Source organism: Apteryx mantelli, chromosome 3, assembly GCF_036417845.1.
Source record: "Apteryx mantelli isolate bAptMan1 chromosome 3, bAptMan1.hap1, whole genome shotgun sequence".
Taxonomy (NCBI): Eukaryota; Metazoa; Chordata; class Aves; order Apterygiformes; family Apterygidae; genus Apteryx; species Apteryx mantelli.
Genome location: NC_089980.1, coordinates 83,052,850 through 83,065,210, shown reverse-complemented (window position 1 = coordinate 83,065,210; position 12,361 = coordinate 83,052,850). Strand labels below are relative to the sequence as shown.

General features: G+C 37.4%; 1 protein-coding gene and 1 long non-coding RNA gene across 3 annotated transcripts in view; one reads left to right on the top strand and one right to left on the bottom strand.

The window, feature by feature from the left end:
- Positions 1-12,361, bottom strand: part of FAM184A (family with sequence similarity 184 member A) — an 87,130-nt gene that overhangs the window by 6,491 nt on the left and 68,278 nt on the right. The window contains exons 12-16 of the mRNA XM_067293798.1: positions 9,794-9,921; positions 5,792-5,976; positions 5,172-5,318; positions 2,113-2,230; positions 1,260-1,364 (exon numbers count right to left, since the gene is read on the bottom strand). Of these exons, the coding sequence (XP_067149899.1) occupies positions 1,260-1,364; positions 2,113-2,230; positions 5,172-5,318; positions 5,792-5,976; positions 9,794-9,921 (683 nt within the window). The remainder of the gene's footprint in view (positions 1-1,259; positions 1,365-2,112; positions 2,231-5,171; positions 5,319-5,791; positions 5,977-9,793; positions 9,922-12,361) is intronic.
- LOC106497987 (uncharacterized) overlaps positions 1-12,361 on the top strand; it is a 29,563-nt gene that overhangs the window by 14,852 nt on the left and 2,350 nt on the right. For both annotated transcript variants that reach the window (XR_010883764.1, XR_001294877.1), the window contains one exon: positions 11,075-11,120. This is a non-coding gene — a long non-coding RNA (uncharacterized lncRNA). The remainder of the gene's footprint in view (positions 1-11,074; positions 11,121-12,361) is intronic.

Here is a 12,361-nt window from a genome sequence, read left to right as displayed (position 1 = left end):
GCTTCATTGACAATTAATTAGATATCCCTTAACTGTAATGGATGCTCAGATACACAGTGCACATGTGGACACTGTCATGCAGATGTCTAAACTTAGGCATTGATACTGAACTGAATCTTGACTGGATTTTCAGTGTTACCAACTTCTCAAATGCATAAAGGATGTTTTGAGTCCAACTATTCTCCGAGATCTGTGTGAGCTGTTTATCTCCAAGCCAATGGGGGCCTCTCAACCCATGTTAATCTTGATAACCGAAGCTCTAGGTCATCTCAGCTGCTTACACTGTGCCCTTTGGATTACCTCCTGCTTCAGCACCTTCCCACACTATTCTACCTCTACTGCTGGGAAAAATCTCTTCCCTTTTCATGCAGGTGTAACAGCCTAGGAGTTACTAAACTCATGCATTACATGTTAAAGGACTCATTCTTACTGCTGAAGTGGTGAAAAGAAATGGAGTACAGATAGCCTACTGCATGACTCTCTGGGTTCCTCCTGTAGGAACGCTGCTGGCTTTTGAAGTGACAGAGAGGGTACCATGCCTTTTTGTACAGTAGCCTTCACTGGCTGCTGTTCACCAGGGTGGAGCAAATTGGAAAAGGCTGCTACTAAGTGTTTTCACTCATATAGGACTAGACATTTACTGAGAAGGCCGAAGGCCTGCTTTTATCTCCTGCTACCCTCACAGTCCATGTCTGGTTTGTCACTCCAATCCTCCATTATCACTCCATCTTTCTCCATTCAGTCTCATTCCATGCCCTTCTCATAGTCTTTCCCTTCCTCTTTTACCCTTATTCCTTTTTTTTTTTTTAAAGCGTCCCCTCCCCTTCAGTTTTTCTAATGGTCTTCCATACTAAGCACCACCTGAAAAATAAAATTGCCCTTCCACTTTCCAAAGTAACCAAGAAAAATGATGAAAACAAAATAGTGCTTACAGATTTTACTGTTCTCTATTTATATGCTACAACCCTGCCTTCTGTAGCCTGTCTTTCACTTTTCTACCCAGATTTTAGTTTTGTGTCATCCGTGCCTAGCAAACTAGGGCAACAATATCAGTGGATCCCTAAACAACATAATAGAAACAAACACATCTACACAAAGAGACAAATAATAAACTATGCTCCTTGTTTTGAACGTTTCTTTAAATAAAGAGTGAGTGATATATGTACACACACACATACATACATATATTTCTTCTTTTTATTATATTCTAAGTTAGATTTCTTTTTCTTCACTTTAGCAATGAAGTCCATGGAACATACCTTCACCAACGGATTAATAACACCAACATTAGGGCTTGCATTAAACACTTTGTTGTAGTTAGTCTCCCTGTTAACTAGTTCCAGCTGATAGAACTTTTTGTCCTCCTAAAAGAAGAACAAATAGAAACTTCTTTTTATGCATTTTCAATTAGTTAGTGGCCAAATCTATCTATAAAATGATTTGAAATAAATTTGATGTTTTACATTTTACATTTTAAAGAAACCTAAATTTCTATCAATTGCTTCATATTTAATATGTTTTATATTATATGTAATACTAAATCATTTCTATTTCTGCAGTTCTGTTGTATGTTTTACCCTTGAGAATGAGCATAGACTAATGGATTATGCATTGGGAAAGATTCAGTATAGTTAACTTCTAATCTTCAATTAATTTGAGCTTCCTCATTCCTACTTGGTTCTGAATAAATAACTAATCAGACTAATCTGTCAGGCTGCTTGGGGTCTGAGTTTGGGAAGCTCAATGCATCAGGAAATTTGAAACCTTCTTAGAAACCTCCTAGAACAGACTATTTCTTATGTGGCTTGCATGGCTTACTTCTTATTCCAGGATTGCAGATAGGATACATCTGGTAAAGATCATACTGCAATTTTTTTTAACTGATATTTTAACATATATTTGTAATAATGTATTATGTTTGATTTTGCGAGAAAACCTCTGCATCTAATTAATTTTACTATTATAAGTCACCGAATCCACAGGACTAAAATGTGAAAGCATATGAGGATATGCTAGCAGAATTGGTACTTTAAATACATTTTAAACGCTCTGAATTAGATTAACATTTATATCTGTCAAGATACTAAACCAAAAGAGCATAAAAAGCCTTACAATCAATTTCTTTATGAGTTGGTCCCTCTCTGCAATTAGGTCTTTCAGCTCTGAGATAAGCTGCAAATCTTCTGGTCTTGATTCTCTGGTTTTATATTTTTCTTCCATTTCTTCTAAACTTTATAGGAAAGAAAAATAGTCCTTTTAGCCTGATCCAGTATTAAATGATGAGTGAATAAAGTCAGATCTTTGATTAGTACAAAAGACAGTTCAAGGAGTAAAAATAGAAACAACTTGCATTTCACTTCAAAGTAAAATTTCAATGTTATTATCATTCAGCTTTAGTTAAAAATTCAGTAAAAACGGTTTCTTTACTACAGAAAATAATAATCTGGACAAAATTCTAAAACCTTAATATCCTTTCCATGCATGCAGTACTAGGTGTTTGGAAAAAAGGCCTCTTGGAAGCCAGACTGAAAATAAGGCACTCGAAATTAAAAAAAAATATGGACAATAGAATTACAGAATATGTAGACAACACGGATTCTTATGTATAATGCAGGGCCTACATTGTATTGTATTTAATATTCATATAAATTTTGAAAAGCTGGCAACTGAATTGCTGAATGAGCAAAGCAGTATCATTTTATTTAATAGATATCTACACTGAATGAAGATGCATGCTTGTGATACTGGAGAAACAGGACAGACAGACAAGGCTGGCACCATCTTCCTCAGCTCATGAGGAGCATAGTGAGACACAGATATCCAAGAATAGTGAAGACTAATATGTAGCTAATTCCTCTCCGCAAATCAACTTAGTACCATTAGAGATGGAAATAAAGGAATAAGCTGTAAAAGAAAAGCAATAAACACCCAGATATTAGAATATTGGGATTAAGAGGAAAGTAACAATTGAGAAACACTTGAAATAATATGAGGATATTTGAAATGCTTGGTAGGAAAGCATTAAAGGAGAGAACTGAAATAAGCCAACAGAGATAGGAAATGCAGAAGTAACAGCATACAGCTCCTTGTTGTTTCTTCACAAAGAAACAAGTTTTGAAGACAAAAGACAGTTCCAAATGACTGTTTGTCTCTAAAACATAACACTCATAATGCTAAATATTGTTCAAAAGGAAACTACTGAAGTACTTGTCTACCGTATTCAGCCTTCATGTAGATTAGCATACTAAGTTTCAGAATAGGAAATTTAAAAAGCTTAGAAAAAAAAACTGAAAAAAACCCTATAAATCTAAGGTGTCTAGTCAACTCAAACTTAATTCCATAAGACATCCTGAAGCAGACACCATTTCTGATGTTAAAGAAGTATTTTCTCTTCAGAAGCAGCTGTGTAATTTTGACTTTGTGTTGCACTTGAGAAAACAGTGCATATTAAATTATTTATAACCTTCAAATAACCTGTGTATAACTTGAGGAGATTATATAATGTATTTATATAAAACATTATGAATATGAACAACATGACTGTTTTTATTTGCAGAAAAAGTGTTTGACTCAGCAGAATATAAATATGCTCAGCTGGCTTAATTTTGTGTATACATTTTATGCTGGATTAAGCTATTGTATACAAATCCCCAGAGACAGTTATGCACAGCTGTCATTTTATTTTCAGATATGTCAGAGAACTGTTTTCTCTGTTTCAAAGAGATAATATGTAATTTAAAGAATCTAGTTGGAGAACCTAATTAATGATACCCGCTCTAAATTACTATGACCTAGATTCTCCATTTCATACAAGTTCACAAGGCCATGTTTTAGGTAATGCAGACACTGGAAATTGTTAGCAAAGAAATGTTTGCATAGAACACTCCTTTTTTCAACATAGTTTCCTCCTTTGACAGCTCATTGCTGCAATGTAAGTAGAGATAACATACTGGAAGCAGGGTCAAGGCACAGGGCATGGATCTGTTTGCTGCCCTGACACCACTGATATTAGAGCTACTTCCCTGCAGCTCCAAGCTGAGCAAGAACCAAGTATAGGAAGCAAACTCAGAGCATTTCAGGACATGGAAAAACAAACAGCTTAGGGTAAAAGTTAGGGTATACAGTTCCAGCACCTATTTGTGGGGGCTGCCCATAGACCTGTTATTCATACAAGATAAATGCAGTAAACAGGAGGTAGTTTACACCTGACTTACTGAATGGCAAGTTACCACCATTTATCATGGCACAAGAGTGTGTATGTGGATGAGTACAAAGCAATACGAACTAGAATTTTATACTCATCTTACCTAAAAAGAATTTTTGGGTGCTCATATTTTTAAGACAAAATTAGATGCTGTCAAGAATCCTAAGTCCTATGAGGACATTTGTGATTTATTGTCCATTAAGAATTGATATTTACTCAGAAAAGTTATGTATCATACACTTGCAACCAATTCTTTTCTCTGCCATAAATATTTTACGCTGCCAATACAAATCCCTTCGCGAAGACTCTGTCAGGAAACTCTGAGTGGGTTACGTCGTAAACAGGGTTAAGAAAGAAGTATGTGGAAGATAGGAAAACACTGGCTGAACAACATACCACTACTGCACTTCTGCCCAGAGGTGGTCTAACCCCAGGTGGCATTTTGACTCAGAGGCACTGTAAGCATTCTGCTATTGGTATGCCCTTACAATTAATTTCAGACACTTACTGAGAATACCGGTAGAAGTTTTTAATTTTTCTTATGTCAGCAAATCTGAAAATGTTTGTACCACTCAGTTCACTTGGTATAATCAGCCACTTTTATAATAGGTAGTGTACTATTTATAAACTTACTGAAGAAACTTTTGTGTTCTCAAAAAGGATAAATTGTTTGAGGAAAAACATTTGAAATCATGCTTTCTCAAAGTTTCTAAAAATTGCACAGATTTAATATTTTTTCTACTTGAAATTTTTTAGTGTCAAATCCATAATAATTTATCTTGGTAAATCCCCCTGAAGCTTCCAGGAGCTGTGTTGTCCAAAGAATGCAAGACTAGGTCCCATATTTGAGTGAGGTTTTTGCATATCTATATCTCTGCAATATTTTTGGTAATTCATGGGCACCAGAATAAACTATTATTCACTGAAATGCAGCTATATATGAACTTTTTTATGCAATAAAACTTACGAAATTTGTAAAGCTGAATTAATTTCCTTGAGCAGCTCTTGGGTCTTATTAAAATCTGCCAGCATGCTTTGTTTCTCTCTGATGTGATCTGCTGTCAAGACATCCAGCTCTTTCTCATGTTTCTTGCTTAAATCTTGCTCATGCATCCTGTTTAATTTATTTTCGTTGAGAAAAGAGTTATTCTAAAATCAGACTGTTTCTTCATCATGATTTTCTGCCAGGCTTTTACTGACTGTTATGCAATATCAGACAATACAGAAAGGAATTACTGAATCATCAAAACCTACTACTTACTGTCCCCTCTAATCTTCTAGCTTATTTCATAGAAAACACTGCTCCTTTAATGCTTTTTAAAATAAACAAACATAATGAATTTTTAAAAACCACTTGAGAGGACTGTAACTAAAATAAGCCAAAATATGTTATTGAAATGCAGCTTAATTGTATGGCAATATTCACTAACTTTACTAGTAATGGACATCGCTTTTTCTAAAGAAGATTAAGCGATATATAACACCACTTGATTAAGAGCTTAAACTGAAAGCCACAAATGGTAAAATATCTTAAGCAAAACAATACATGAGAGAACATTTAAGCTTAGAGTAGAAAAAAAATCATACCTGATCTGTTGGTTGGATTCACTGCGTATTCTAAGAACTTCTTTCCCTTTAAACTCTAGTTCCTTGGTCAGTGCACTTATATTCTCATGAAGATGCAGAATCTCTTTATCCAGTTCAGCTATATGATGGTCTCGGTGTCTTAGTTCATCTTGCAGATCTGATATTCGGCATAAAAATTCTTTCTCCTATGATATAAGCAGTAGCAGCAAAAAATATTTTAATAAAGTTGTCTCTCAGAAGCATAGTACTTGCTGTTGAAAGATAGTAACCAAGTAGAATTTTCTATTCATTTGACAATTTTTTTTCAGTTTTTGGATGTAGACACAAATTATAATCAAAACCGAGAGACTTTATTTTTTATTGTGTGGAAATACAAATAATGAAGAAATCAAAGTTATGTAACAAATTCAATTTGTGAGAGAATATAAAAGGTATCATTGTGTTCGAGGCAAAAAGGAATATGTAACAAACTACACAAACTTTAACAGGAAATGACAGTGCTTCATTCACTGGATATACTTCGTTCTGCACAGTAAACCAGATACATATCTTACAAAGAGAAAGACCAATTTTTCTTTGATCTGGACAGTACTATGTCAATCTGAGTGCTCTCCATTTTCCAGATGGATAGTATTTTTGTAATTTTTGCAGTAATTCCGATTGTTTAATAAAAGGAGAGGCAACACCCAGCCCCACTGCTGTCCTTGTGGAGCTGGTGTTGACACCTACTAGAAAGGTTCTATCAGTTTGAATAAAAATAAGTGTTGATGTGGGAATTGGTGTTGAAATGTTAGAAGCAGCAACCTAAGTGTTGATGTTAGTAAGTTCATATTACATTTCCTAAAATATCCTTCAAAAATACTGTATACAGAATACACATAAATCATGGCTAAAGATCTTCAGCACTTTCATCTTTAGTGTCATGGCAGGGCAAACTGGTGGATGGAGTTAAATTACAAGAGAGAATGCTGAAGAAGAAAAAAGCTGGAAAACAAAGTTTTTCCTTGGCATGATGCTCCAGTTGATGAAGCAATAAGGACTGCATCAATTTTATCAACCGGAATTGAAGGCTTGGTTTGTTATATGGGACTGTTATATAAATCCCAAAGAAGCCTTTGAGCCTTAAAGAGTTCATTATGTTCTCCCTTTAACTGTTCATAAAATAACTCCTTCAAAAGGTACAGATTTCTGATTTTGGGTGCCCTAAGGATTCCCAATGCCTTGAGCATTCCTGTCTGTCACATCCATGGCTGTCATCACATCCACGGCCTGTCACATCTATCTGGCTGTTGCTTCACAGATATTTATTGTCATTCAAAAAGGCTGCATTAGCCATTTTCCTCAAAATTGCTCCATGCTGTAAGGGAATTTTGACAGAAAGGCCTATACTTAAGGTAATGTCAGTGTCACAGGTGACTAGTATTAAGCAATGCATAATTCAAGATCATAGAGAAGCAGGAGAGTACCTTCTTTTTTTTTTTTTTTTTTTTTTAAAAGCAAGTTGAACCTCCTCAAACCTTTGTCACTTGATCATTTTTTATTTATACTCCTGCTGCACTGCAGAGACAAGTCACGAATCCAAGTTGGATTATTATGGAAGTACTTGGCATCCTCTGTGATGGACCCTGGTCACATGGATTCATGGATGGATCCACTTTCCAGCGAATTTTACTATGGCTGGTACCTGTCACTGGGTCAGCAGTTGCATGAAATGATCCTTCATTTTGGAATGATGATTCTAACTGTCTGGGAAATGTCAGAAGAGCAAATAGTTGTAAAATTGCTCAAATGTAAGCAATGTCATCAGTCGCAGAATCACAGAATGGTTGAGGTTGGAAGGGACCTCTGGAGATCATCTAGTCCAACCCCTCTGCTCAAGCAGGGTCACCTAGAGCACATTGCACAGGATCCTGTCCAGGCGGGTTTTGAATATCTCCAGAGAAGGAGACTCCACAACCTCTCTGGGCAACCTGTTCCAGTGCTCTGTCACCCTCACAGTAAAGACATTTTTCCTCATATTCAGATGGAACTTCCCGTGTTTCGGTTTGTGCCCGTTGCCTCTTGTCCTGTCGCTGGGCACCACTGAAAACAGTCTGGCTCCATCCTCTTGACACCCTTCCTTTAGATATTTGTATACATTGATAAGATCCCCTCTCAGCCTTCTCTTCTCCTGGCTGAACAGGCCCAGCTCTCTCAGTCTTTCCTCATCAGAGAGATGCTCCAGTCCCCTAATCATCTTTGTAGCCCTTTGCTGGACTTGCTCCAGTAGCGCCACATCCCTCTTGTACTGGGGAGCCCAGAACTGGACACAGTACTCCAGATGGGGCCTCACCAGGGCTGAGTAGAGGGGGAGAATCACCTCCCTCGACCTGCTGGCAACACTCTTCCTGATGCACCCCAGGATACCATTGGCCTTCTTGGCCACAAGGGCACATTGCTGCCTCATGCTTAACTTGGTGTCCACCAGCACTCCCAGGTCCTTCTCCGCAGAGCTGCTTTCCAGCAGGTCAACCCCCAACCTGTACTGGTGCATGGGGTTATTCCTCCCCAGGTGCAGGACCCTGCACTTGCCTTTGTTGAACTTCAGGAGGTCCCTCTCCGCCCACCTCTCCAGCCTGTCCAGGTCTCTCTGAATGGCAGCACAGCCCTCTGGCGTATCAGCCACTGCTCCCAGTTTTGTATCATCAGCAAACTTGCTGAGGGTGCACTCTGTCCCTTCATCCAGGTCATTGATGAAGAAGTTAAACAGGGCTGGACCCAGTACTGACCCCTGGGGGACACCGCTAGCTACAGGCCTCCAACTAGACTCTGCACCGCGGATCAAAACCCTCTGAGCTCTGCCATTCAGCCAGTTCTCAATCCACCTCACTGGCCACTCATCCTGCCCACACTTCCTGAGCTTGCCTATGAGGATGTTGTGGGAGACAGTGTCGAAAGCCTTGCTGAAGTCAAGGTAGACAACATCCTCTGCTCTCCCCTCATGTCCCAGGCAGTCGCTCCATCATAGAAGGCTATTAGGTTGGATAAGCATGATTTCCCCTTGGTGAATCCATGCTGACTACTCCTGATCACCTTTTTATCCTCCACATGCTTAGAGATGACATCCAGGATGAGCTGCTCCATCACGTGGGGTCACCTTTTACTATATTCTTTGTTTGTGTACATAATAAAGGCTGTATTCAATTATACCCATTTCCTTTATCAATATACTTCTAAAAGTATTACACCTCTTTGGTACCAGACTATTTGTAAAGCAGTCCTGAAAAGCCTCTTCTATATAAAAATAAAGAAATAATTTTCTGCTCCTCTTATTTCCATGAGTCTGGCTTCCTTTCAATAGAGATGAAGCTTTGAGTTTTTAGTTACTACTTGCAAAACTGATTCTGCATAAAGTGAAAGATAGAAGTGAAAGAATCAGTTTGCTTCTGAAAGCAAAGGTAGTCCATGTTGCCTTTGGGTTTTTGAAATATTATTTTTAAAAAAAGAAAAAGAAATATTTGAAAGCTGTTAGGTCTCCCTCTCTGCTTTCTTTAGAAGCTAATTTTATTTTTCCCAATTTAGCTCCTGAAAATAAGAGATTTTAAATTTGAAGTAATCATTTGGTTTTAAGTAATCACTTCTTAACCACACCACCTGTCTTAAAAGGAAAAAAAAATGTTTCTCTCTAAGTCCTATTAGCAGTTGAGAACCAGTAGAATTCTGTGAGAAACAGCACTTCCCTCCCAAGGAAAGCCAGCATGCTCCGAGATGGCTGGGCAATCCTGAAAGGAAACTGCCTTGACCTGCGATATTTTATAAGACTCCTGAAGAATTTTGCTGAAGGAAGAAAAAGCTAAGCAGGAAAGTTTACCTAAGTGGTAAGCAGGCAGAATCTGCTGGTGCTGGCTGACTCTGAAGGATTAAATTCCTCCTTGCATGTTCATAACAGTTATTGCCTCCAGCTAACAGAAAACCAATACTGATTATGCAGTTTTACAATAAGTTACCAGAAAAACCTCCTACCTGTCGTCTGCCAAGTTCTATGCTCCTTTCAAGTTCCAGTCTGGCAGCTACCAACTCTTGCTGATGATTGCGCCTTAGCTGGTCGATTGCTGCCGCATGTTGATGGTTTAGCTCTGAGCGCAGGGAAGCTAGTTATTGTGAATAAAAGGAGAAGTTTATTTTGCAAATGTTTACTGCCAATTAACTGTAACAGACCAGCTCCTTCAAGTATTGCTGCTCACCTGACACACACGCACTGTTTATGGTAACCATGGGTTAAATTTCAGTTTAATAGGTTGAACTTATTGGACGCCTGCAGCCACACTATTTAGAAAGAATCAGATTTGTTCAACGTTAAAATAGAAATTAGAATAAAACTCAGAATGATGGCTTCTGCATTCCTGCTCCAAAAACATGTTCTATTATGTAAAAGTATTCATGGCCAGATTTGAAAATAGGACCTAATTTTCCAAATGCGTATACTTGAGTGCATTATTCAAGCTCTATTACTTAGGCATAGGCAACAGAACAAACATACAATTTCACTTCTGCAAATGGGTTATTTATGTGCATATTCAACCATCTGTACATACGATATTAGAACTTGAAAAAGCATCTGCAAAAGGAAACTGGTGAAGACCCTTTAAAGAACAAGTCTCTAAACGCAGTCTATACTGAATTCTTATTTGTGTGCGTCAGTTTGCTTTCTCCATGTATTTTAATGAAAACTCCACAACTACAGTACATAGGGAATCTCACAATCTTAACTACATTTGTTCTCCTGAAAATAATTAAGGTAGGGAATGCCTTATGCATATTCCCATTTTACAAAGGGGGAAAGAAAGAAAATAGAGATGAAGTGACCTCCCTTAGAAGAAGTCTGTTGCAGAAGAGGGGTTCCCCCTGCATCTCTTGAGGTTAAATGAAGCACTTTACTCAACAGATTATTCTTCTACCTTTGACCTATATTTCACTTATATTTTTCTCCTCATATTTAGCATTTCAATTTGGGCTGAAAATTAATGACTAAATAACAATACATTGATTGAGTTTTATAACAAGTTCATCATTATAAAGATGAAAGAGCTTTTCTCCATTTTGATTTTATTAGCTCTGATACTGACATTCAATATACCAGATTATTAAATACTCCTGCATTAAAAATTTCCTACACCTTATGTCATTTGCTCTCATGCTACATGTTAATTGTGATTGATTTATATTTTCTGAATAATTCATGATTCTGGAATATTTTCTTATGTCTTTATGATAATCATTCTCCACTTCTTTTTATACTTTCAGTGGTCTTGTTCACTGGATCTCATGATCTGGATTTTCACTGTCACAGGTTAAGTAGATGAAAGAGAGATTTAGATTTCCTTTTTCTGGATTTTCTGGATTCTTTACTATAGTGATATCCTTGCCTAGATGCATGCTAAACTTCTACCGATAATCACAAGCAAGGATGAAATGTTACTTTTCACTTGCAGCACTTGCCTCTCTAATTATGAATTGTTCTGTTTTGAAAAATTATTTAGTGTCATCTTCCTCTGTACTATATAGAATTTGGACGTAATCCTCAACTCAATCTTCTCATTCAATGCGCATATTGATTTTACCACTAAGATGCATGTCAGCTGCATTTTTAAAACATTTTGAGACTCTGTGCTTACTTAACAGATGACCCAGCTAACTCTCTAGTGCTTACTTTGGTTGTTTCCCCAACTTAATTTCTATAAAGGTATCTTTGTTGGTGTCAGCTTATTCCATATTAACCACACTCTGTCAGGACTTACAAGATTTGCTCTTTTGTTAACCACACTGACCTCATTGAAATAAATGGCACTGGTTACAGTTGGCTCTGAAAAAAGCCCCAAAACGATAAACAGTTACCAGGATAGCATCGAAGCTGGAATTAGGCAGAATTTGGACTAAAGTTGCCTTTATTTAGCTTGCATTTCCATTTTGAATTTTTGAACCGTATATTTTTTTCTATGCACCTAAACCAACTGCCAAGTCAGAAGCACACAAACAATTCAAAGACATGCAGGAGGCACTCAGACTCCACCTAAACTCCTGCATGAGCCTGATCCACCAGACATCCAGGACGCCAACAATTTGCAGTCCAGAAAATTCCCAAATCAAAGGTTTATCTTAGCTTCCAAGGATTTTTTTCTTTTTTCCATAAACTTGTCCAGTTTCTTTCTGAAATCACTTAAAATTTTATCATCTACACCATCCTCTGGTACAGAATTCTACAGTTCAGCTCCACATTGTGTGAAAAATCACATTCTTTCATTTTCAGTCTTACGCTTGCTAGGTTTATTTAGTAATTCCAGCTCTCAGTTGAGAGAATCAAAAGATTAAGACAGAGAATGGTCACTCTTCATTTGCATTACTCACTGAAAATTGTGTGCAGTTCAACAAAACAGATATATGGTGTGTAGCCATCCAGTAATGACCTAAACCAAGAAGCAACATGCTCTGCCCAATAAACTATTATACATGAGATGGGTGTCAGCACCATCACCCTGAATAGAACTGGCTGTGGCTTCTGCAGTTTCTGAATGATACCTATGTACGTAAATT